The 26,369-nt window shown below is 44.5% G+C and overlaps 1 protein-coding gene across 3 annotated transcripts in view; it reads right to left on the reverse strand.

Annotated features, from left to right (window-relative positions):
- Positions 1 to 981: 981 nt before the first annotated feature.
- LOC128423336 (actin-fragmin kinase-like) overlaps positions 982 to 26,369 on the reverse strand; it is a 78,757-nt gene continuing 53,369 nt past the window's right edge. For 2 of the 3 annotated variants that reach the window (XM_053408389.1, XM_053408388.1), the window contains exons 15-19: positions 24,066 to 24,156; positions 17,014 to 17,114; positions 12,016 to 12,100; positions 8,743 to 8,847; positions 982 to 1,986 (exon numbers count right to left, since the gene is read on the reverse strand). In XM_053408389.1, coding sequence (XP_053264364.1) covers positions 1,882 to 1,986; positions 8,743 to 8,847; positions 12,016 to 12,100; positions 17,014 to 17,114; positions 24,066 to 24,156 — 487 coding nt within the window. In that variant the 3' untranslated portion in view covers positions 982 to 1,881. The remainder of the gene's footprint in view (positions 1,987 to 8,742; positions 8,848 to 12,015; positions 12,101 to 17,013; positions 17,115 to 24,065; positions 24,157 to 26,369) is intronic. The other variant, XM_053408391.1, reaches the window with a different exon arrangement.

Genomic DNA, 26,369 nt, shown 5'->3' on the forward strand with positions numbered 1-26,369 from the left:
CGTAAGGCAGTGGTTTGCAACCAGTGTGCCGTGGCACCCTGGGGTGCCGTGAATGATGGTCAGGGGTGCCATGGACAAGCCTGGCCTCGGTCCCTCTTTCCTCCCCCTCCCTCCTCTGATGTCCTCTCACGTCTCTGCCTCTCGATGTTTGCTGCAACAGCTCTGGCTACAAGCTCCCCAGGTGTATGGTGCCTCTGGGGTTGGCCAGGGGGTGCTTCCCAGGCCCCTGTGGGGCAGTGTGAGGAGGCACCTCCTCTTTGGGACAGGGGAAGCAGCAGCGGCGGCTGCCCAGAGGACTCCCAAGGAGAGGGGAGAAGAGAGAAGAGAAGAGGAACACTCCACAAGTGAGGGAGTTTGAAAAAGGGTGAGAGGCTGCCAGCTCTGCAGGCAAGGGGTGATATAACTGGGCTTCTGAGCCCCACAGGGGTGCCGCAGAAAGAATGCAGTTGGTCAAGGGAGCCGTGGACTCAGAAAGGTTGAAAACCATACAGTAGCTACATGCAAGGCACTGCAGACTCCAGTTGTAATGCTCGTTGTTTGTTTAGTTGTTTAGTCATGTCCGACTCTTCGTGACCCCATGGACCAGAGCACACCAGGCACTCCTGTCTTCCACTGCCTCCCGTAGTTTGGTCAAACTCATGCTGGTAGCTTCGAGAACACTGTCCAACCAATTTGTCCTCTGTCATCCCCTTCTCCTTGTGCCCTCAAACTTTCACAACACCAGGGTCTTTTCCAGGGAGTCTTCTCTTCTCATGAGGTGGCCAAAGTATTGGAGCCTCAGCTTCAGGATCTGTCCTTCCAGTGAGCACTCAGGGCTGATTTCCTTCAGAATGGATAGGTTTGATCTTCTTGCAGTCCACCCAGAATTCTTTGCCTATTAAGACTGCTTAACTTCCCAGGGAAAGTTTTACTGGACTTATTTCTGTGTTGCCATGCTTCAGTTGATGATTAATGTGATGTTTAAGGCACTAAATAAATGAATATTACAAACACAAACTTTATTCAGATAAAAACTCTCATTTTTCTCTCACTGTATGGCACAAGGTGCTTTCTGATCCTCAAACTACCTGCAGGAAAGTGATTTTCAAATAATCACATCAATGGTACAGTATGTTTTTCAGACTCTTCCACTGGCACAGTAGTGACCTATCTTTGATTCCAGCATGATTGTTCTACCAATCCTCCCAAATCAAAATCCATTAACACACACACACACACACACCCCTACCTCTTACTGCAAACTCACAGAACACTGTAGCTATGACACTCACAAAAAGTTAAGAGTTAATGTGCACAGATCCAACATGCCCAAATTTTTGACAAGGAGGAAAAAAGAATTTACATTTCACCCTTCCTCCACCAGTCCTTTCCTCATATGTTCTCAGTAGTCCTCAGTACTGTCATTTCAGATAGTAACTTCTACCAGGTAAGGATTGGAGCAGAATTCAGGTCTCCTAGTGTATCCCATTCCAAAGTCTGAAAAAGGGAGAGGGAATCAAAGCGGCTTTCTGATCATAATCTCTCTCCCTGTTTCCTAGCTTTGCAAATCCATTAATCTTTCTTAACAAGAACAAATTTTCCAAGTTATGAATATAGCATTATATTCCTTTTGTCTATTTTAAAATGCCATGTCAGCACATACAAGCACCTGAGATATATAAATACACATATAAAATACTGAATCAAAAACTCAGAATATTTCCCAAAGTGGGTGGGGATTTAATTGAACCATCATCCTAGGGCCGGATGGAAAGTTATCGAGATCAAACTTCAGTTTGTATGGTAACGGGATCTTTGTTACATAAGAGCTCAGTTGTTCAAGTTGTGCTGTGTAGCTGCTATGATCTAGAGCATGTGACCAGGCTTTATTCAGCAAACGGTTCACATTCCTTTGAACTGCTGCATTATAGAAAGGAGCTGCTGATTGCGCTGATAAACGCTTTGCTGTTCGTCTCTCAATCTTTCCTGGTCATTGAGAATCTCTTCCTGCGACAAAACAAGAAAACCGGGTTTTAGATTATTTTTTCCAGCCACGGGAATGAAGAAGAGTTTGGATTTGATATCCTGCTTTATCACTACCCGAAGGAGTCTCAAAGCGGCTAACATTCTCCTTTCCCTTCCTCCCCCACAACAAACACTCTGTGAGGTGAGTGGGGCTGAGAGACGTCAAAGAAGTGTGACTGGCCCAAGGTCACCCAGCAGCTGCATGTGGAGGAGCGGGGAAGCGAACCTGGTTTCCCAGATTACGAGTCCACCGCTCTTAACCACTACACCACACTGGCTCTGCAAGATAGGACATCTTCCTTTAGACCTGTCCTGCAATGCTGTAATTTGAGCATGTGTTTTACAACCTATCCATATTTCTTGCAAAAAACATATAACAGGTTGTTGTTGTTGTTTAAAAAAGACAAGTCTCTGGGTTGTAGTTAACACTGTGCAACACTTGCTTATGCAGCAAGACTTCCTGTTACTCTCTCCTCCCCATCATCCCAATCTGCTCTACAAGGTCTCTTGGCGCAGATTTTGAAAGGTGCATGGTTGGCGACAGGGAAGAGAAGGGAGAAGTTATGTTGGGCAACAGGAAGCCTGCTGTACAAGCAGAACAGCGCAGTTGGATACAACCCTCTTTCTCAGGCCATGGACACATTAGCTGCTTAGAACACAGTGAGGTCATCCCACTGTTCTCCTGTGCTTCAAGTTGCATTGGTACATTGCAGTACACGCCAGAGGGGGGAGTGGGCCAATGATCAGGGATGCTAGGACTTGTAGTCCCATGACATCTGAGGAATCACAGATTCCCAATTCATGCTATGGAGGATTAAGTGGAGTTGGAAGAATCCAAAAAGAATTAAAATACTTGACGGCAAAATCCAACTCCAGAGCGGACCAAATGAGGCTCTGTTGGTTTCTCAATGGGCCAACTCATAGAGAGTTTATTCATTACTGAGTTGCTAGTTGTACCTTGGAAGTTGAACGGAATCGGTTGGAAGTCCGTTCGACTTCCAAAATGTTCGGAAACCAAAGCTCGGCTACTGGTTGGCTGCAGGAAGCTCCTGCAGCCAATTGGAAGCTGTGGAAGCCCGTCGGACGTTTGGGTTCCAAAGAACGTTCGCAAACTGGAACACTCATTTCTGGCGTTGTGGCGTTCAGTAGCCAAAACGTCTGAGTACCAAGGTACGACTGTATTTGAAGCTCAACAGATCACCCTCCTTCCCAGGCTGAGAGAAAAATGGCGAAAACAGGACATTTATTGGGAGTTGGACAGTATTATTTTTGCACCTGCTGCTAAGGTTGCAAATCAATGGGGCATGGGACGGAGCAACGGAGAACTTCTGAAACAACAGTGGGATATTAGCTCCGCCCAAGGCAAGATGGAGAACAGCAACAACCGGGAAACGGTTGACATAATATTTTACAAGGACAGGAAGAAACATCGCGGACAGAATAATTGCCACACACAGGAAAAACAAGGATATGGTTTGAAAGCTTCACCTGTAGATTTATAAATCATTTAATGTGTCAATATGAATAGAAGTCATTAGTATTGCAGTTGTTGTATAAGGGAGTGTAGTTGAAATTAATAAGTTTTTGGAATAAAGTAAATCATCAAACTATCAATTCTAGCACGCGGGAGGCCAACTAAATTGTATAATTTGGCATCTGAAGGATTGGTATTAGTAATTGCACTATAACTTGGCATTGTTATAATGAGGCTATTATTGGATTATTGTAACTGAAAACTCATAAAAATTATTATAAAAAACCCAAACTCATAGAGACCTTAGATAGGCCAGCTGGCTTATGCTTTACCTAAACTAACGTTTTCAGCTCAGGTTCAAGTGGGCTTTCAATGGAGCAGTTGTTTTAAGCTGCAATCCGATACCCACAAGAATATGCCCAGCTGAATTCAACAGAGCCTCTGAGTAGATGCATAGACCGAGCTGTGAGTCTGCCATCAGAGGCACCAACCGTGATTCAATTCAACATCACAAAGACATGTGATGTGCAGAGAGGCACCCTGAATCCAGACGATCTTGAAGGTGCACCTTGTTTGCAGTGCCAGTGTTCCACAGCATGGGTTACACGAGTTAATAATAATAATAATTTATTATTTATACCCCATCCATCTGGCTGGGTTTTCCCAGCCACTCTGGGTGGCTTCCAGAAAAATATTAAAATACAATAATTCATCAAATGTTAAAAGCTTCCCTAAACAGGGCTGCTTTCAGATGTCTTCTAAAAGTCGGATAGTTGTTTATTTCCTTGACATCTGGTGGGAGGATGTTCCACAGGGCGGGCGCCACTACCAAGAAGGTGCCTTGTTCCCTGTAACCTCACTTCTCGCAGTGAAGGAACCACCAGAAGGCCCTCAGTGCTGGACATCAGTGACTGGGCTGGACAATGGGGGTGGAGATGCTCCTTCAGGTCTACTGAGCCAAGGCCGTTTAGGGCTTTAAAGGTCAGCACCAACCCTTTGAATTGTGCCCAGAAACGTTAAAGGGTGGAGAGGATCCTTCTTGGGAGGCGAAGGTTAGAATGCATGGCTTCTTAAGTTCTTCCAACCTTGAGGCTATAGTTTCGTTTGAGGGTTCTACATGGAAATGTCAAAAAGGCAGACATGTGGAAAAATGGTCCTCTGCAAAGCCTCAGTCTGAAGAGATTCTCTCTGAGAGCAAGTGCAGCACTGGCTGATATAGGTGCCTTTGTTGGGAATTCCATTCCACCCTGGCTGCAGATATGTGGGATTGTAACATGTCACATGTCTGTTTACATTCCAGCACAGATTGCTGGAGTCCCGTGAGCGGAACATCCACTCTCTATTGCTTTTGTTTTTCTCTGTCTCCGAGAAGAATGACAAGGAGAGAGGCCATGTATTTCTTTGTCCTGATTTATGTACCGTATTTTTCGGCCCATAGGGCGCACCAGCCCATAGGGCGCACCTAGTTTTTTGGGGGGGAAATAAAGAAAAAAAATTATTTCCCCCCCAGGCGCGGGGCTGGGGCGGGGGAAGCCTGAGCTTCCCCCGACCCCAGAACAGGCAGCTCTCCACAAGCCATGGGAGAGCTGCGCGAAGTCGTGCAGCTCTCCCATGGCTTGCGGATAGTTTCCTGAAGCCTGGAGAGCGAGAGGGGTCGGTGCGCACCGACCCCTCTCGCTCTCCAGGATTCAGCGAAAGCCTGCATTTGCCTCATAGGATGCACACACATTTCCCCTTCATTTTTGGAGGGGAAAAAGTGCGTCCTATAGGGCGAAAAATACGGTATAATAAATGCGTAGTTTAGTATAGTATCCATGCCTTGAGCCTGGTCTGTTGTGAGTTTACTCTGCTGAGTAATGTGTGCTCTTGCATGCACAGCAGCATGAGTCATGAATGCACATCGGAGAAGGATGACTGATGGATCTCCGCAGCGGCAAGGCTGAGAAGGGAGATGCTCTGGCTGAGGCCGAGCCAGCTGGCTTTTCCTCCCATGGTTCCGACAGCCTTTTCCGCACTGATTGGACGCATGCCCACACCATTTTGTGGCCCCCATCTCTTCTTCTGCTCTTTTCGCAGCCATTTTCTTCTGTGTCATGTCCCCACAGCGGTCATTTTGGGACTGATTCCCATGGTACTTTCTCAAAAACTCCAACTGTACTTGGAAAAGATAAAAAATGACTGTGGAGAGGACTGTTGTTAGGCTATGGCTCAGTGTTGCAAAAAAAGTGCTGAAATTGATCTAATTTTGGTTATTTATGCCATAGTTACCACAGTCCTGGAGGGAGAATTATAGCACAGTTCTGTTGTTTTTACCATTTCTCAAGATGCCTGGAACATACCGTACTTGGATGTGCTCTCAACAAAGAAAAAGGAATGATTCCGACTTAGATTGGTAGCTGTACACCCCGATCTGTATGACTTCAGGATAACTTATTTCCAAATAAGTGAGCAAAGAGTTCTCTTAAACATTTCAAGATACATATGGATTTTAAGAAAGATTTAAAATGACATAAAAAGTAAAGCTGCTTTGGTAACAGGCCCATATCTTTCTGAAGAGCAGAATTATGTGCTTGGTTTAAAGTGAACTGCAAAAATGATATGAAAAGCATATTTCAGAACCTCCAAGTGTCCCTATTTTCCAGGGACGTCCCTGATTTAGAGAAGCCATCCCAGTTTCTGATTTGATCCCGGAATGTCCCACTTTTCCTTAGGATGTCCCTATTTTAATTGGAAAAATGTTGGGAGGATACGGCTTCTGAAGGCAATCCAGTATAGGGAAGTTTTTCAAAATGTTCAATGTTTTATTATGTTTTTATATGTGTTGGAAGCTGCCCACAGTGGCTGGGGGAACCCAGTAAGATATGTGGGGTATAAATAGTAAAATTATCATTGTGGAATGGGACATCCCTATTTTCACTGGAGAAATGTTGGAGGGTATGATATTTTACATGCACAAAGCCAAAAATAAATAAATCACCTGTTTCATTTACTGTTTTGTTTAAATAATATAAACAGTAGACAGCGCAAGAACTATGGTTTTGTTTTAAAAACCGAACCCTCAGCACAGGAATTCTCTAAAATCAGTGATGAATATAGGTCTGAACGGGAACAAACTATGTTTATGGCCCCACCAACATGGTATCCCTGAAACACTGACAGTAGAAAAGTCTGTGCACACACTCACACACCAAGGAACTGCAGGCTATAGCAAATTACACTCTCCGAAAGCAATTTAATGCTGTGAGTCAGAACAAGCAATATGTGAGTCATCTCTGCATTTCTGTTTGGGTCACTTCCTTGTGTAAAGGCAAAGGGAAACAAGGCCCATCCGTTAAACTGTGCTGTTTCTACTTCTGCAGTCAAAGAGAGCTTGCTGCTGATCTTTTAATCTTGGAATACTGTCTTGGTGAAAAACATACGGTAACTTTTGGTCCTTTCACCAGGCACACGGCAAGTGAGCTAACTCCATATAAGGGCAAACTTGCATCGGAAACTTGCAGTGTGGCCAAGACTGGAAATTTAGTACCATGAGAAAACACCCAGATAGCATAAGAACATAAGAAGAGACCGTTGGATCAGGCCAATGGCCCATCTAGTCCAGAATCCTGCTCTCACAGTGGCCAACCAAAAGCCTGTGGAAAACCAGTGAACAGGAACTGAGCAACCCTGAGCTCTGTGGGGGGATAAGGTTTCTTCTGACAACTCCCATCACCCTTGACAGTTCCCAAGATTACACTGGGGATTTTTATTTTTATTTCATTTTCTGTTGTGTGAAATTTTTCAACTGTTCTTATATGTTCTTTCAAAGCTGATTTCAAATCTGAAATCGATTTTCGTGTACATGCTATAGTTATCTTTCAATTTCCGATTTTTGCAGATATGTCATAGTTACACTGGGGATAAGTGGACACTGACACGTTGATCTACCCTACCCACATGGTAATTATTGTTTTGCAAACTTAATTTTTCTTTATTTTATAGTTTTGTATTTCTATTTTTCAGATCGGACCGTGGCTTCTTCAAGTTGACAAAAATGTGTAAACAAGCCTGATGCCTTTTGTTATGCTATTTTTGTCTGGTCAATACCAAGGGTATCGGCAAGAAAAACTGACATTCTGTCGCCTATCCCAGTATTCCTTCAGCAATTAGACCTATCCCGCACTCTGAGGAACTCCCAATTCCAACTGCAGGTGTCAATGCGACAAATTTTTTGTTTCCCAGTGTTATTTGAGGGAAGCCATGCATGTTAAAGTGCTACAAGACTGCCTTAAATATAAGGTATGATACAGATTAACTAACAAGTTTTATGGCTGGCAGAACTAAATATGGACCCCCTCAATGCTGGAAGTACAGTTCTTGCAAAGCATGTTCTCCCTCATGGAGAGCACAGGTTGCGGGCGGGGCTGATGAGACACCTCACTGTTGCTAGGCAAATGGTTTGGCCATCCTTTAAGCAGGGGCGGGCTGTTACTGGAGAGATTTAGATGTTGCCATGTATTGATTGACAGCCCTATTTGTTAAATACAATGCACGCAGCGATGAACTTCCTCTTTTCGCTGCTTACTTCGGATCACCCGCCCTCCCTTCCCTAATGTTCAGCTGTTTGCTTGACCTTGCTATGCCTGTCATGGGGTCGTCTGCTTTGGGGCAGGGGCCCAGTAGGAATTTTGTCCATTTGGCTGATTAGTGTGTGCCATTTGGTTTTGCCTACTGCGTAGCAAATCGTCACAACTTGCAAGGTTGCGGTTAGGCATTGGTCTGGGAATTGGTTGGTGGAGGGGTATGGATTCAGCTGTGCCTGCCCCTCCAAAATGCTGCTGCTGCAAGGGTTTTCCATTAAAGAAACCCAGGGGCTCCCCATGCTTTTGTCCGAAACCCCCTGGCAAGGGGCTAGGGCCACGCAGGCCCCTGGGAGCATTCTGGGGAGAGGTGAGGCATGGTTCCCAGTCCCGTCTCTCTCCCCAGGTGACTTACCCTTTCTGACTTCGCGGGGAGTGTGAATGTCAGAGCTGTCCCCGTGCGGGGTCAGTTAGTGCTACCAATGCCTAAGCAACCACTCACATCGCTGTAATTTGAATAAAGTTGTGGCCAAAATTATGCCAAAAACCTTAAACAAAAATTAAGTGTCAATTGTGTTTTTCTTTGGAGGGGGTGTCTTGGGGACCTCGACGCGCAACAGCAGTGTGCAGTTCTAAGTAAATGTTCCGCGAATAGTATGGAAAGCAAGCCTTAGGGACAGGGAAGCCCTAACTTGTAATATTTACCCTCAGTTTGCAGAGCTCTTTTCTTTCTTTGTCATTCTCTTCTGCTCTGGCTTGGAGCCACGCTTCATTCTGAGCTTTGTGCTTCTCCAGCATCTCTTGGAGCTCCTGGTTTTTTTGCAAATAAAATAAAATCCACAGTCGTAAAGGTTTTAAGTGCTTTTCAGTCACACATTTAACGTTATAGGACGAGATCCAACATAACAGTGAAAGGAGTGGAAGAGCTGGCACAGCTCCACAAGCTATTTTCATTGCACAGCCAGGAGTGAAAGCAGAAGTAGCAGAACAGGACAAAAAAGTATCTGATAAATCAGGGTGGTCCAACTTTCAGTATGAAGTGGGCCGCAAGAGAACTTTGACACAGAACCCACACACTGAATTAAATTCCCATGTCATAATTTAAAGTTACGGGTAGGTAGCCGTGTTGGTCTGCTGTAGTAGAAAAAAAAAAAAATTCCTTCCAGTAGCACTTTAGAGACCAACCACCGTATTTTTCACTCTATAAGACGCACCAGACCACAAGACGCACCTAGTTTTTGGAGGAGGAAAACAAGAAAAAAAATATTCTGAATCTCAGAAGCCAGAACAGCAAGAGGGATCGCTGCGCAGTGAAAGCAGCAATCCCTCTTGCTGTTCTGGCTTCTGTGATAGCTGCACAGCCTGCATTCGCTCCATAAGATGCACACACATTTCCCCTTACTTTTTAGGAGGGAAAAAGTGAGTCTTATAGAGCAAAAAATACAGTAAGTTTGTTATTGGTATGAGCTATCGTGTGCATGCACACTTCTTCTAAGGTGCTACTGGAAGGAATAATTTAAAGTGTTTGCAATATATTCAATACTATTTAATATTGTTTTAGGTGCACAATTAATACGTATAATTAAATACACAATAAATGTAATATATTTAATTTGGAAACAAATTTAATACACAAACAGATGTGTGCGCTTTCATTAACAATGCATGACATTGGAAGATAACAAGGGGACAACAAAGATGGATTCTCCGTGTTTCAGTGGTAGCCAAGAGACTCACATTGACAAACTGAAAGAATAAAGATATGATCTCCTTTAATTAATGGATCGACCATATGATAACACTCGCAACTTATGAACGGACTGCTTGCAGACATAGATTTTGCTTGGATAAATATGACAGTATTTGGAATGAGTTAATACAAAATGTAGTAGGCTGTTAATATTTATATACGTATTGGGATAATAATATCAAATCTATAAAAGAGTAGGGTATTTTTTAATATATTCATATATTGAGTTTTTTCTCTCTACACATTTTTGTGCCTTTTTATTCTTCTCTTCCTCTTTTTCTTTGTATCACTTTACAGTTAAACCTCGGTTCTCAAACAGCTCCATTTTCAAACGTTTCAGCTCCCAAAAGCCAAAAATTCGGAAGTAAATGCTCCGGTTTTTGGAACCCGAATGTCCAACGCGGCTTCCACATGAGTGCAAGAAGCTCTTGCAACCCATCGGAAGCCGTGCCTCGGTTGTCGAATGTTTTGGAAGCCAAGCGGTCTTCCGGAATGGATTACGTTTGAGAACCGAGGTTTGACTGTATTTCTTTATACAGTGGTACCTCAGGTTAAGTACTTAATTCATTCTGGAGGTCCGTTCTTAACCTGAAACTGTTCTTAACATGAAGACCACTTTAGCTAATGGGGCCTCCCGCTGCCGCTGCACTGCCAGAGCACGATTTCTGTTCACATCCTGAAGCAAAGTTCTTAACCTGAAGCACTATTTCTGGGTTAGTGGAGTCTGTAACCTGAAGCATATGTAACCTGAAGCGTATGTAACCCGAGGTACCACTGTAACTGAAAACCTTTCAACAAAATATCAATACCATAAAAAAGGCACAAAAATATAAACTCATGCTTCATGTTTGATGCTTTCTCTTGAATGCTGATCTTGTGGCCCACAGGTGACCCAAGGTTGGACTGTCCTGTGACAGAATAACACTGGGCCTTGCCAATGGGGTCTCTACCCATTGGATTCAAATCTTGCGCTATGTTAAGAAAAGGGCTGCCCCTGCTGGCGAGGGACTGTTGTTCTAATGTTCTAATGGCCGCAACCAGATCTCAGTGACGGAGATCAATGAGACATTCAGAATAGCTCCAGAGATCCGATTTAAAATGCTCACAGGTGGTGGGAAGATAGATTCTTAGAGCTCTTGTGTGGTTTGCAGTAGATCAGAAAGGAGACCTTACTCCCAAACGTTTAACCATAGCAGCAAGGAAATCCCACACACCCCACTAAACCCTAAATTATATGCTGAAATGGAGTTTGGGATAACAGCGAGTGGGTTTCTTTGCAGGGGGGCTGTGAGCTCCATTCAGTTCTGATACTCGGATATATTTATGGGCTCAGAATTCTTTATTTCTCGATGGAAATCTTTTTGCACCGGCCTCCGATTGGTGGATCTTGGGGTTGTAGTTTAAAAAGTTCCCACAAACCAAAAGTTCACCCATTCTTGGCCTAGAATTCTTCCAACCATTTTAAATATTATTTTTCCGTAGGTAACAACAACAAAAACCAAGCAAGCGGACAATATTTCAAAACGATCTAGCAACAGAAGCGTCACTGCATCAAACCATTAAATCACAATTAAGGTAAAAGGTAAGGGATCCCTGGATGGTTAAGTCCAGTCAAAGGTGACTATGGGGTTGTGGCGCTCATCTCACTTTCAGGCTGAGGGAGCTGGTGTTTGTCCACAGACAGCTTTCCGAGTCGTGGCCAGCATGACTAAACCGTTTGTGGCGCAACGGGACACCATGATGAGTGCCAGAGTACCTGGAAACGCTGTTTTCCTTCCCACTACAGTGGTAACTATTTATCTACTTGCACTGGTGTGCTTTCGAACCTGCTAGGTCAGCAGGAGCTGGGACAGAGCAATGGGAGCGGACTCCGTTGCACAGATTCAAACTGCCGACTTTCCAATCGGCAAGCCCAAGAGACTCCGTGGTTTAGACCACAGCGCCACCCGCTCCCACAAATCACAATTAGCAGGACTCAACCCTCAAACATCTCTCCAGAGCAGGTCATGTGTTGATGGTTGCTAACCATGTTCTCCATGTCAAATGTACCCTATTAAGCAATACCAGCCATCCTAAAAGTTTACTATGGTCATCACTGGATTTCCTCTTGCTTCAACCTGTTTTGACCATTTACTCATCAGTGTACCAAACAATTGTCACATGTGAAAGCTACCTAAGAAGATGTAGGAATGTTAGGCCCAGAATTTCATGGAGGAGCAGAAACTTACCTTCTGTTGATTTTTAAAATGTTTGTTGAACTGCTCTTTTTCACGTTGAAAAGTCAATGTTTCCTGGACCAGTTCAGCTTTTGCACTGAAAAAGACGATCATAGGAGAAAAGGTTTAAATACTTGGATTCAAGAAGCCACAATGATCATGAAGACTGGAGGAGCAGGAAAGATCCTCCTTGAATACAGGGATCATTTTTCCTACCATACAGATGTTGAGATAAAAACAGTGGTAGTCTCCACATCTTCCTTTGAAGATGAGTCGATGGTTGATAGAGCTTGAAGAAACCCTAGACAAGTAAATCCTGGTTCCCCCCTATTTTAATTAAAAACAAGGAAAAAAAGAGAGAACCTCTGTGACTGATTCAGGCCTGTGCCGGGACAACACAGAACTTTTTGTTTAATTAGGGATGAAATAGCTTAATTCTTTAAATATTTTTGAGAACCTTTCTATTTTACAAGTTTCCTGCTCAGGGTTAAGAATTACCTATGCTTCTGTTTGGTTAAACTGGGAAGCAGTAGTTCATGGAAAAGCACACCAATTCCAATAATAATAATAATAATAATAATAATAATAATAATAATAATAATATAATATTTATTCGCCACCCATCTGACTGGGTTTCCCCAGCCACTCTGGGTGGTTTCCAACAAAATATTAAAATACAGTAATGCATCAAACATTAAAAGCTTCCCTAAACAGGGCTGCCTTCAGATGTCTTCTAAAAGCCTGGTAGTTGTTGTTCTCTTTGACATCTGGTGGGAGGGCATTCCACAGGGCGGGTGCTATAGAAGATAGGATGAAAGGGCAGGGATCTAAAAATATGAACTGGTCAAGGTCAAGGCAGGTGAGCAATCGCTTTGCCTGTTGACTGGTAATTACTCAAATGTGTGCTTTTATGTTAAACTCAAAGGTAGAAATCCATAGATCACTTTTAAGTAAATCATAGTTAAATGTTTCGCTAATATAGGTCAAGAAGATTTAATTTCAGGGCACAGGAGAGTAGAAAGCTGAGCTTCATTCATCTGTGAATTATTTTGGTGAGGTTGGCACCACGTGTTTGTTAAAAAGAAATATTGTGTTTCTCTCAGGCAACTCCTCCCATCCCCCATTTAGAGACAGAAGCTTTTGGCCTGGGCAATTAGTTTGAGAAAAGTTTGTCAGGGAGTAAAGTATCTCTTTCAGAGAAAGACAAATGCTTGCAATTTTCTTTTTTTCTGGCTTGGGTGGGAAGTATTATGTAGTTTTGGCAGGATTCAGGAACAGAATTAAAGGAAGGGGAACGAAGAAGACCTAGAATCTTGGTATAAGTCCTTAATTAAGAGAGGACTAATTTTTAATGTGGGGACGCGGGTGGTGCTGTGGGTTAAACCACAGAGCCTAGGACTTGCCGATCAGAAGGTTGGTGGTTCGAATCCCCGTGACGGGGTGAGCTCCCGTTGCTCAGTCCCTGCTCCTGTCAACCTAGCAGTTTGAAAGCACGTCAAAGTGCAAGTAGATAAATAGGTACCACTCCAGTGGAAAGGTAAACAGTGTTTCTGTGTGCTGCTCTGGTTCGCCAGAAGTGACTCAGTCATGCTGGCCACATGACCCAGAAGCTGTACGCCGGCTCCCTCGGCCAATAAAGCGAGATGAGTGCTGCAACCCCAGAGTCAGTCACGACTGGACCTAGTGGTCAGGGGTCCCTTTACCTTTACTTTAGTTTTTAATGAGGAGTAAAGTTATTCAGGGGTGTAACCAGAATGTAGCCTGTGAGTTGAAATGAGAAGGGTTTAATATTAGGGAAGCTTATAAAGAAGTGGAACTTAGTTTGGCTGGGGGCTGACTTTTTCTCTCCTGGTTTCTTTCATACAACTTTTCAGCTTGCGTTGGTTTTCCTCCATGGATATTTTTATCCCTCCTCCAACTGCGCCTTCCCGGGTGGCATGCCGGCTTGGTGTTTCGGAGAGTGGAAAGTGGCTCTGCCCGTTTTGCATTTCCTTTGGCAAGCCTGTCTGTTTGCTAAGAGGAGACTTTGGGCTGGAAACCAGGGAGCTATTTCCACCAGCACCCCTGCTGTGTATCAAATCCCATTTGTATGTCATTGTACACATCAGCAAAGCCTGATGTGTTTCCAAGTCAACCACGGTTTGTCCACACAGGGAGGCACAAAGGGGGCATGGATGTCTTCATGTGGCTTACATTTTCTCTCCCCCCCCCCAGTTTATTTTATTTTTTATTTTAACAAACAAACAAATGCACAACCCAACCCCCATTTAAATTTTCAAATTGGATCTAATCTGGAGGTTTTTCAGGGGACAGATCAAAATGCAGTATTTTTCAAGAAACCACAGGAACACATGTGGATTGTGGCTGAAGTCTGAGTATACAGCTTCACAAGCCAGCAGTGGGAGCACGCTAGATGCAGAGGAAAGTGGAATGTGTACTCCTTCCATGATAGGCCTCATAAGCTGTGTACATAAAGGTAAAGGGACCCCTGACCGTTAGGTCCAGTCATGGCCGACTCTGGGGTTGCGGCGCTCATCTTGCTTTATTGGCTGTGGGAGCCAGTGTACAGCTTCTGGGTCATGTGGCCAGCATGACTAAGCTGCTTCTGGCAAACCAGAGCAGCGCACGGAAACGCCATTTACCTTCCCACCAGAGCGGTACCTATTTATCTATTTGCACTTTGACGTGCTTTCGAACTGCTAGGTTGGCAGGAGCTGGGACCAAGCAACAGGAGCTCACCCCGTCAGGGGGATTCGAACCGCTGACCTTCTGATCGGCAAGTCCTAGGCTCTGTGGTTTAACCCACAGCGCCACCTGCGTCAAGCTGTGTACATACTAGAGTGCAAATTTTATTATGTGCGCTTTTGTCCAAACCTGAGGTGAACTCAGGTTTGGACAAAACCTGTGTTACAAGAATTCTAAGGTCCCAAATATAAAATAATGTCCAAGGCAAACATATACATAAGCATATAAACCACGTGTAAGAAATAGTACAGGAGAGCAATCCTGAACCCATTTTGACTCTCCCAAACCATTTTGACTCTCCCAAATTGACCTCAAATATTTATCTGCAAGGAGGAAGGAAATGGTGAAAGCCTCTCCATTGTCTTCTGCTTACCTGTCTTAAGGGCATATTTGTGTATGAATAGGGTGGGCCTGTGACCTGGATTCAGGAACTAAAAGTATTTACCATCACAAAAGAGTGGCCAGGCTGCCCAGGTAAAGCAATCAGTGACCATTAACAGATATCCTGGCAAACAGGATTTCTGCTGTAGACCGCTTCCTGTGATGTATTTCTGCTGTAGACTGCCACCTTCTGTGATGTATGTATGATGTTTTGGGAGGTGGTCTTGAGCAATTTCAAAAGTCTATATAAGGCAATTTCAAATGTCTATATAAGGGTTTGTGCACCATTGTTCTGGGTCCCTTCTCCCTCCTGCATGTGGTGAGTGAGGACCCTATTGCAACAGTTAATAAAGATCAGGTTTACTAGATACTTTGCTTCTCAATATTCTCTGGTTGGCCCCTGTTATTTTCTCCTACCGATAGGGAACCCACATAAGGACCATATATGGGCTCTTGGATACCCCATAAGGGAAAAGGAGGATGTTTCCCCCCCTTATAACACCTGATTTCTCAACTGAACTCTTGGCAGTGTTTCCTGTCCACACTAGTGGGATGTATTGATGGGATCTAGTCACACTCTGTGTGGTTCCCCCCTCCTCAATTAGTACTTCCCCACTCTCCCTGAGATCTGGAAACCTGAGATCCACTGTGGGCATGTCCTCAGGTTTTTGTTGACCTATGCCAAGGCCAATCACTTTGTAAAGTATTTAAGATACAAGCTTTCTGATATACCAAGCTTGCACCAAACATTGGGTTAAAAACTGGGGCAGGGGAATACATGTGTGTCCCGCCCAGTCCCACCAACGAGGTGCTCACCAATGTATACAGGGTGTAGTGTGGTGATAGATCGCACCCCGCAAAATGACACCCCCACAAGGTTGGGTAACATGTGATTTTATATTGGATTCTCCCCCTCCCCCACCTTACCACATTGGGGAAATCCAAATTAAATTTGCAGTGAGGTTTCCCCATGCCTTAAAGTAATGAGAACCATCATCCAGCATTTTCACAGCATTAAATTTTCTAAAACATTGTCAAACATATGCTGATTTCAATCATCTAAAGACATTGACTGTTGTCTTTCACTGGAGACCAAATTACTTTTGTGAAAAAACCAGAAGCTATTTTACTAGGAATTCTAGGTCCAGAAATACAGAAAAGGAGCTGAAAAGACTGTTTATGTATGCTACGACAGCTGCATGGATGTTATTTGCCCAAAGATGGAAGGAAGACAAAGTACCCACAAGAGAAGAATGGCTGGTAAAGATGATGGACTATGCCGAAATGGCGAAAATAACTGGGAAGATTAGAGATCAAGAAGATGATCAATTTAATAAAGAACGGGGGAAATTTATTTGTTACTTAAAATAACACTGTAAACAATTAAAAACATTGGCAGGATTATAAAAAAGCACACACTTGCAAGGTAACGAGGACTATGGTGAGATTTGAGTACAGTGGTACCTCAGGTTAAGTACTTAATTTGTTCCGGAGGTCCGTACTTAACCTGAAACTGTTCTTAACCTGAGGTACCACTTTAGCTAATTGGGCCTCCCACTGCTGCCACGCCACCACAGCATGATTTCTGTTCTCATCCTGAAGCAAAGTTCTTAACCCGAGGTAATATTTCTGGGTTAGCGGAGTCTGTAACCTGAAGCGTCTGTAACCCGAGGTACCACTGTATTAAGTAAATATGGAGAACAGTAGAAGATGCAGTTGGAAAACAATAACGAGGGAAACCACTGAGGGGTGGAGGGAAGTCTGGGGATTTGTGATGATAATTGTTAAAGACAAAAACGAATAAAAAAAATAAGAAAGAGAATGAAGGATCCAGAAGAAGAAGAAGAAGAAACAACATTTCCATTGATGCCAAACAATACCTACGTGCTGAGCTTCTGAAACTCGGAGTCCAGCAAAGTAAAGGCCTTTGTAATCATGTCCATTGCTTGGTTACGCACAGAGTGTAAATCCTGCAGCTGAGGTGTCTGAGTGGAAAGCCATTAAGTATTAGTTAATATGAGCTACTATAAATAAGGATTAACACATACCCCCCCCGCCGCCTCTTTTCTAAAAATTAACTTCTCTACTATGAGAGACAGCAGGCTTTCAGTGTTAAGAGTCACATTTCTCCCCCCTCATAGCGCAGCCCCCTTTTAGGCACAATTATTTCCTCCTTGGTGGCAGTGAAAAGGGAGAGATGAATATTGTTGTTATAATATTGATCCAGAATTAAAGTGGTCCATAATCTTGTTCTCTCATTCATCCTACTGTCGAACCCCCTCTGCAACAACTTATTAGGAGATCTTCCTCTGATTTTGTATTTGATTATCCTATCTTATGAGTTCCAGCACCTAAAGGGATTAGTGCAAATCCTTGGCATTTATTTAATTAATAAAGCTATTATTAATAAGTCGTAGCACAATGTAACCAAACCTATTCTTTTAAACACAATGCCCTCCTGCTTAACAAGTCATTTCTCAACGTTCACTACTAATTAATTCATTTGCCAAGGAGTATGTTATGTAGACAAATATTTAATTGGTGGTTTAATTGCTAAGCAAATTAAGTACAGAGTAATTAATCTGCTAAGCAATGGTGATAATGGGGCAAGCTGGGAAATGTATATAAGCAAATGATTCAAGGATCATTTAAATGGGTCCCTCCAGCAAATAGTTTATTTGAAATAGCATCTGAGCAATGCTTTTCAATTCACATCTGCAGGAGACAATATATGTAGATCATAGAGAGGCAAAGACTTTCTCTTGCAGTGCTGGAAGAAGTACAAAAAGGAGACCTGAAGGGTTTCTAAGGCTCCCTTAAACAACAAGAATGGCAAACACAGCTGCACTAAGAAAAGAGTTCATTTATTTATATTTGTTAAATTTTAAGCCTGCTGTTTGGTCCTCTGGGGCAGGGATGTGGGCAAAACTGCTCCAGTTGCACCAGTGAATGGGAATCAGTACTTACACAACAGCAGCCTGCAGAATTTAGCAGCGGCAAAGCCTCTCAAGGAATATCTCAGCACCCCGATATGTGTGCATGAAATCAACTATGCCCTTGGATCCATTTGTTTAAAATTTGCAAACATCACCCTTAATCAAAACTGACTGCAGGACAGCTTGTTGTTGTTATTGTTTAGTTGTTTACTCGTGTCTGACTCTTTGTGACCCCATGGACCAGAGCAGGCCAGGCACTCCTGTCTTCCACTGCCTCCCGCAGTTTGGTCAAACTCATGTTCATAGCTTCAAGAACACTGTCCAGCCATCTCCTCCTCTGTCGTCCCCTTCTCCTTGTGCCCTCAATCTTTCCCAACATCAGGGTCTTTTCCAGGGAGTCTTCTCTTGAGGTGGCCAAAGTATTGGAGTCTCAGCTTCAGGATCTGTCCTTCCAGTGAGCACTCAGGGCTGATTTCCTTTAGAATGGATACGTTTGATCTTCTTGCAGTCCATGGGACTCTCAAGTTTCCTTCAGCACCATAATTCAAAAGCATCAATTCTTCGGCGATCAGCCTTCTTTACGGTCCACCTCTCACTTCCATACATCACTACTGGTGTTGCACGTTTATAACACGTTCAGAGTGCTGTTTTTTGACTACCTGAGTCCCAAGTATTATATTATTGCAGGACAGCTTACAATAGTATAATACTTCGGACTCAGGTAGTCAAAAAACAGCACTCTGAATGTGTTATAAACGTGCAACACCAGATGGCGCTGCAGAGTAAAGAAAAAGTCTTTGCGATTTTACATAGCGTTTCCCCCCCCTTTTGTCATAACAATTTAATTTCTGACTTATTTATAGCATTTTCTTTCTGTGTGTAGATCCACTCTGAGTTAGATATCGGCTTTCAGCTGTATCATGCACCCCGTGTTAACGTGGAGAGCTCACAGGAGAAAAAGATAATTCAATTTTTCAATTTTGAAAATCGAATTAAGTCTACAAGTCGATCTCAAAAGCCCGCACTAACCTAGCTTTTGAAAAATGTGTTGTTTCCCCCTTGCACACTACCCCATGTGACATCTTGCCTGGTGAAGTTCTTGAGAACTTGAAAGCTTGCTGTGTTTTTGTAACATCTTGATTGATCTTGGTAGAACTGGGGTTCTGGAGGGGTTTTTCTCCCTTAACAAAACTGCCACCTTTGCTTCTTTTTCAAGGGGCAGTTTCCACACTTCCAAATTTAGCATTTAATCCAAAGGGCGGGAAGCTGGGCTGCGGGTGTGTTGTGGGAAAAGAAAGCTATGTCTCTCCTTGCTGTCGCTGCCCAATGCCGGGAATCAGCCACATCGCCAACAAATTATCGTATTTTTCGTTCCATAAGATACACTTTTTCCCTCCTAAAAAGTAAGGGGAAATGTGTGTGAGTCCTATGGAGCGAATACAGGGGGGAGGCAGGCAGGAAAAGCCCCCAAGAGCCGCACACAAGCTTCACGCTGCTCTTGCGGGCTTTTCCCCAGGAGGGAGGAGGGGCTGAGGCGGCCAGTCAGTCCCTTCTCCCTCCTCGTAGAAAAGCCCGCAGGAGCTGCGCGCTCCTTAAAGGGTGTGCGGCTCCTGTGGGCTTTTGCGGGAGGTGGGGGAATTGCCATAGCCGCGTACAGCCTCTCCTGGCAGGAGAGGCTGCGCGGGGCTAAAGAGGAAGCCAAGATCCATCCCGCTCGCTGTCTTGGCTTCTTTGCTCTTTGGGGCTGGGCAGGGGGAATAATATTTTTTTTCTTGATTTCCCCCTCTAAAAACTAGGTGCGCCTTATGGATCGAAAAATACGGTACCATGTTGGGGCTCTGTGGGTCAGAAACAGCCTGGGCTATTTTGATCCGGAGGCAGAAATCCAAATGAGGTGGGGTAAAAATATAATAATCTTTCATGGTACCCCAAAATCTATTTCTTGAGGCAGGATATCTCTTGGTGCCCAATAGCACAGGTTGCCAAGGGGGTCAGGAACTGATGCAGCAACCACAAGCCTGTGAAATATTACCTGTCTCAGTAAGGGAAATAGCAGACCCGCCAAGTGCCTCAATTTTCTGGGGAAAGTCCCAGATTTACAGAAGCCGCCCCAGTTTCTGATTTGAACCTGAAATGTCCTACTTTCCCTTAGGACATCCCTATTTTCATCAGATAAATGTTGGCAGGTATGGAGTTATCCAACCCCTGAGCCATCTAAAGACAGCCCTGTATAAGGAAGTGGTTTTTGGTTTTTTAAAAAATATGTTTAATGTTTTATTTTTATATATGTTGGAAGCCGCCCAGAGTGGCTGGGGCAACCCAGTCAGATGGATAGGGTATAAATAGTAAAATTATCCTTGTGGAATGGGACGTCCCTGTTTTAATTGGAGAAATGTTGGAGGGTATGAAATATTATTCTTTCCTTACTACTCTCTAGGAAAAACATTGCTTCTTTCTTTCTTTCTTTCTTTCTTTCTTTCTTTCTTTCTTTCTGATGGAAAAAAAAAACACTTCCAAAAACCAACCAAGCAGAAATCCTAGACACATACGTCAAATCCATCTGGCAGGAAGTCATTCTTTTTAAATTAATATAAGGCTTACGGCACTAAAGGAAGAATGCTCAAGACATTCAGCACACTTTACCTTTGTCTTAATTTTTCACCGATGCCCCTGCGAGGATGACCTATGGAACCAGAACCTGGTTTGTCTCAGTGGACTGGGGCCTTGCATAAGCCATGGTATACCCAGCGATATTTATATATACAGTGGTGCCCCGCAAGACGAACGCCTCGCAAAACGAAAAAATCGCAAGACGAAAGAGTTTTCCGTTTTGGAGGTGCTTCGCAAAACAAATTTCCCTATGGGCTTGCTTCGCAAGAAGAAAGCCCATAGGGAAATCTCCGCCGGCCTTCAGAAGAGGTCCTGGACCTCTTCTGAAGGCCGGCGGGGGGCCAAAGTCTTTGCTCCCCCCCGCCTGCCTTCCCGGGATAGCGGAGAAGCGCAGCGTGTTTCTCCGCTATCCCGATGGCTTTTGAAGGCAGGCGGGGGGGAGCAAAGACTTTGGCCCACCGCCGGCCTTCAGAAGAGGTCGGGGGACAGACTGTCCCCGGACCTGGTCTGAAGGCGGTTTCCCTAGGAACGCATTGATTGATTTTCAATGCATTCCTATGGGAAACCGTGCTTCGCAAGACGAAAAACTCGCAAGAAGAAAAAACTTGCGGAACGAATTAATTTCGTCTTGCGAGGCACCACTGTATTCCTCTTTTGCATTTTCTCCTGCTCTCCACTGAATACCCCATGACATGATAGTGATACCTTGGCTTTAAAAGCAGGAGAACAGCCCGGCAGCAACAGTGGCAAACCACCGGATGCACCCTTGACACAGGTCCAGACCCTCCAGGTGCCCCTATTTTCTAGGGACAGTCCCGGTTTCTGTTTTGATCCCAGAATATTCCGCTTTTCCTTTGGACGTCCCCAATATTGGAGAAATATTGGAGGGTATGCAGTTAAGCAAACCTGGAGCCCAGGAGATAAGTAACTATATAACCTTTAGAAGACATCTGAAGGCAGCCCGGTGTAGGGAAGTTTTTTTAATGTTTAATGTGTTTTTATATGTGTTGGAGGCCACCCAGAGTGGCTGGGGCAATGCAGTCAGATGGGTAGGGAATAATAATAATAATAATAATAATAATAATAATAATAATACACCCCTATTTTCATTGAAGAAATGTTGGGAGGTATACAGGTCTTGAAGAATTCTTATCCAGCCCTTTGGGCAAAGCGCTCCCCCTGGCTAGGAGTGATTTTCTCCCAATTATAAATTTTATATGGCAAGGCTCAAGGGTTGTGTATCAAAAAGGTGTTCAGACAAGCTAAAGCCATGCTGCACAATTGCCTGGGGTGGCGACAGTGGCAAGGAAGATGAGTCAGAAACATACTATATGGCCCCTTACCATTTTCTGAGGAGAGTAAGGAAACACTCTCACTATGGCTCACCTTTGATTTGGATTTCACTAACAGCCCTCCCTCATATAATACAACTATGAGAGGGAAAAGCGCATTTAGGCAGTTGCTGTTTTTTTTAAAAAAATGTTTATTGGCTGTTTTTAGCTCCGCTGTGTCAGTTTTGCTCTGCCCTCACAAAGACAGCTTTCATTTCATTTTAGGCCATGAAGCTTTGCAGAAGGGTTTTGATGCCTCAGGTTCAGAGCGGAGACAGAGAGAGAGAGACCTTGCAGGCCTAAGGCACCCCATTCCTGATTCTGATTAAGAGGCTTCCCCCCGACATTTTTATCCTTCTGCTGACAAGTAGTGGCTCAGTTAGAGCCAGAAAAAGGTATAACTTGGCAATTTATTATTTATACCCCGCCCATCTGGCTGAGTTTCCCCAGCCACTCTGGGTGGCTCCCAATCAAGTGTTAAAAACAGTACAGCGTTACATATTAAAAACTTCCCTGAACAGGGCTGCCTTCAGATGTCTTCTGAAGGTCAGGTAGTTGTTTATCTCTTTGACACCTGGTGGGAGGGCGTTCCACAGGGCGGGTGCCACTACCGAGAAGGCCCTCTGTTTGGTTCCCTGTAGCCTCACTTCTCGCAATGAGGGAACCGCCAGAAGGCCCTCGGTGCTGGACCTCAGTGTCCGGGCAGAACGATGGGGGAGGAGACACTCCTTCAGGTATACAGGACCGAGGCCGTTTAGGGCTTTAAAGGTCAGCATGAACACTTTGAATTGTGCTTGGAAACGTACTGGGAGCCAATGCAGATCTCTCAGAACCGGTGTTATGTGGTCCCGGCGGCCACTCCCAGTCACCAGTCCAGCTGCCACATTCTGGATTAATTGCAGTTTCCGGGTCACCTTCAAAGGTAGCCCCACGTAGAGCGTGTTGCAGTAGTCCAAGTGGGAGATAACTAGAGCATGCACCACTCTGGCGAGACAGTCTGCGGGCAGGTAGGGTTTTAGCCTGCGTACCAGATGGAGCTGGTAGACAGCTGCCCTGGCCACAGAGTTAACCTGCGCCTCCATGGACAGCTGTGAGTCCAAAATGACTCCCAGGCTGCGCACCTGGTCCTTCAGGGGCACAGTTACCCTAAACAAGGCTGTCTTCAAATATCTTCTAAAAGTCAGATAGTTGTTTATCTCCTTGACATATGATGGGAGGGCATTCCACAGGGCGGGCACCACCACTGAGAAGGTCCTCTGCCTGGTTCCCTGTAGCTTCACTTCTCACAGGGAGGGAACCAACAGAAGGCCCTTGCAGCTGTACCTCGGTGTCTGGGCTGAATGATGTGGGTGGAGACGCTCCTTTTAGTCTTAAGTTTCTAATAAATGAACTTTCCCTTTTCCAAAACTTGGTTTGTGTGCTTGTTCTTGGGTCACACCTCACTTAAGGCACACTTAGAGCAGCGCCTTTCGCAGGGCCGTCTTTAGCAGATGCGGCGCCGGAGTGCAAATATCCGATTAGCGCCCCCAAATTACCACGGATGGGGGGGGAGCAAGCTGCACACTGCCAGCCATGGGGGTGCACCCCTGTGCAACTCTTCCCCCATACCGCTGTGGGAGGGTGATCCCCACAGAGGCTTGGGAAGGAAGCTGCGCACCCGCCCGCCATATTGTTGACAGGGCACAGCTGGCAGGCATGCAGTGAAAGGGGAGGCCGCTGGCAAAGCTGCACAGCTCCCCCACTTGCTAGGGGGCCCTGAGAGGCCGACGCCCTGGTGCGACGCACCACTGAGCCGCATGGGAAAGACGGTTCTGGCCTGTTGCCTTTTCAGTAAAAGATCTCGTTCTTCGCTGGGAGGTGGGTGAGTTGGCAGATACACACAGGGATCCCCTCAGATACTTGAAGCACACCTAAGGTGTAATGTCACCGTGTGAAACATATCCTGCAAATCCACAGGCGCTCAGCTGCAAGGCAAAGGAGCCTCTCATATGTTCCTATGTCCAGCACTGAGAAATTGTAAAGATTACTTGATCAGGCAAAATGGAAATAAGGCACTTACCAGAACAGGAGGCGGCGGAGAAACAGATCCACTTAGCAAAGGAGATTCTGTCAATTCGTATTTCACTTTGGGGATTTTGGTGGGAGTAAACCTGCAGATTCAAACACGAGTTTTTTTTAAAAGATTGATTTTAGGATTATACTAATTTCACACGATCATAATGAGACAGAGAGAGGCAGAAAGGGTATTTCACCTGCTTTGCAGATAAAATATGCACATAAGTGGAGATAAGGTTTTGGAAAGCTAATTGCTTAAGGGATTCAAAGCTGTTCCTGAACGTGTCTCTCATTTATATTGTTATGAATCTGTGGATACAAGACACCCTAAATTCCAAATTAAGCTAGTGTTAAAAACTGGTTGTTAGACCTGTTTATGAAGATATGTATTAGACACATACTATATAAATAAGATGCTATGAAAAAATTAAGATTTTCAGAGGTGAATATTCTTTGGAACTATATACCTATTTTATGCAAAGTGATAACAGGACAGCAAAATTGGATTTGACATGCCCTAATGGTGGTTAAGAGATGGATACTGATGAACTGGAAGACCAGAGATAGGATTCCCCTTAACAAATGGTTTGACAACATGACAATAGTAGCAACATGTGAACAGACCGCTTATAAATGTTGACTTTCTTTGGATAACTATAAATATATTTGGAATGACTTTATACAGAATATAGGTTATTGATAAAGAAATTTGTGCTAGGATAATAAGATTATATACATCTGTATACGGCTGTATAGAGATGTAATAGAGCATTTTTTCTTTTCATTTTCATTAATTTTTCTCTTTTTCTTTTCTTTTCACCACTAAAAAAGAAAAAGAAAAAAGAGACACTTCCAAATCCTAGGAAATCAACATGTGTTAAGAACCAAGCCAAGCTTAGGGTTGCCATGTGTCCTCTTTTTTCAGGACATGTCCTCTTTCTCAGGGATAAAAATTCTGCCTGGGTGGATTTTTTTTAAAATTTGCCAAAACGTTTCTGGCTGTACTTTTTGGATGAGACATAAACCTAACTTGTGGTTGAAGACTTGCTTTCCTCCTCTCCTGACCCCTTCGGCAATGTATTTCAGCTTCTATAGCCCTAGCATATAGCAGGGGTATTTAAAAAGAGTTGTCCTAGCGTCCTTTTTTTGACTGTTCAAAATATGGCAGCCCTAGCCAGGCTGTGCTCCTGCATGAAGTGGCAGCCTACGGGGTAATGAGCCATTAGAACACAAAGCATGAAAGAAATTCAATGTGTGAGCTTGCGAATAAAAAAAGGAAAGGTACCCCTGCCCGTACGGGCCAGTCTTGACAGACTCTGGGGTTGTGCGCCCATCTCACTCAAGAGGCCGGGGGCCAGCGCTGTCCGGAGACACTTCTGGGTCACGTGGCCAGCGTGACAAAGCTGCATCTGGTGAGCCAGCATAGCACACGGAAACGCCGTTTACCTTCCCGCCAGTAAGCGGTCCCTATTTATCTACTTGCACCCGGGGGTGCTTTCGAACTGCTAGGTTGGCAGGCGCTGGGACCGAGCAGCGGGAGCGCACCCCGCCACGGGGATTCGAACCGCCGACCTTTCGATCGGCAAGCCCTAGGCGCTGAGGCTTTTACCCACAGCGCCACCCGCGTCCCATTCGATCTTGCGAATAGGTGGGGTACAGATAAAGGGAAGCCATGTGTTTTAGAATAGGTCAGCGTTAGGAGTTAAGCAACAGAGAAGGAAGTAGTGGTCTAGACCAGGGGTCAGCAAACTTTTTCAGCAGGGGTCCGGTCCACTGTCCCTCAGACCTTGTGGGGGGCCAGACTATATTTTGAAGAAAAAAATGAACGAATTCCTATGCCCCACAAATAACCCAGAGATGCATTTTAAATAAAAGGACACATTCTACTCATGTAAAAACATGCTGATTCCCCGACCGTCCGCGGGCTGGATTTAGAAGGCGATTGGGCCGGATCCGGTCCCCGAGTCTTAGTTTGCCTATCCATGGTCTAGTAGAGAGAGACTTAGAAGGCTATAGCTGGGGGTTGTTTGAATCCAATGCTGAGCTTATGGGAGGAGGGCAGAACCTCTTGGAGTGTGACTGCTGTGGATACCGCCATCCACGGCTCAGACTGTACAGATTTGTAAATAAACCATATATCGTAAAGACACCACATTCTCCGCTGTGCCTCATCTTTACCAAAAGGAAACACAGATCCTGGGTAAGGGTCTCCAACTCCCTGGGATCCCATGTTGGAGATTGGTGTGTGTGTGCGTAACAATATATACTAGGAATAGCTGAAATGACGAACATTGTGCAAGTGGCAGGA

Source organism: Podarcis raffonei, chromosome 11 (assembly GCF_027172205.1).
Source record: "Podarcis raffonei isolate rPodRaf1 chromosome 11, rPodRaf1.pri, whole genome shotgun sequence".
NCBI lineage: Eukaryota > Metazoa > Chordata > Lepidosauria > Squamata > Lacertidae > Podarcis > Podarcis raffonei.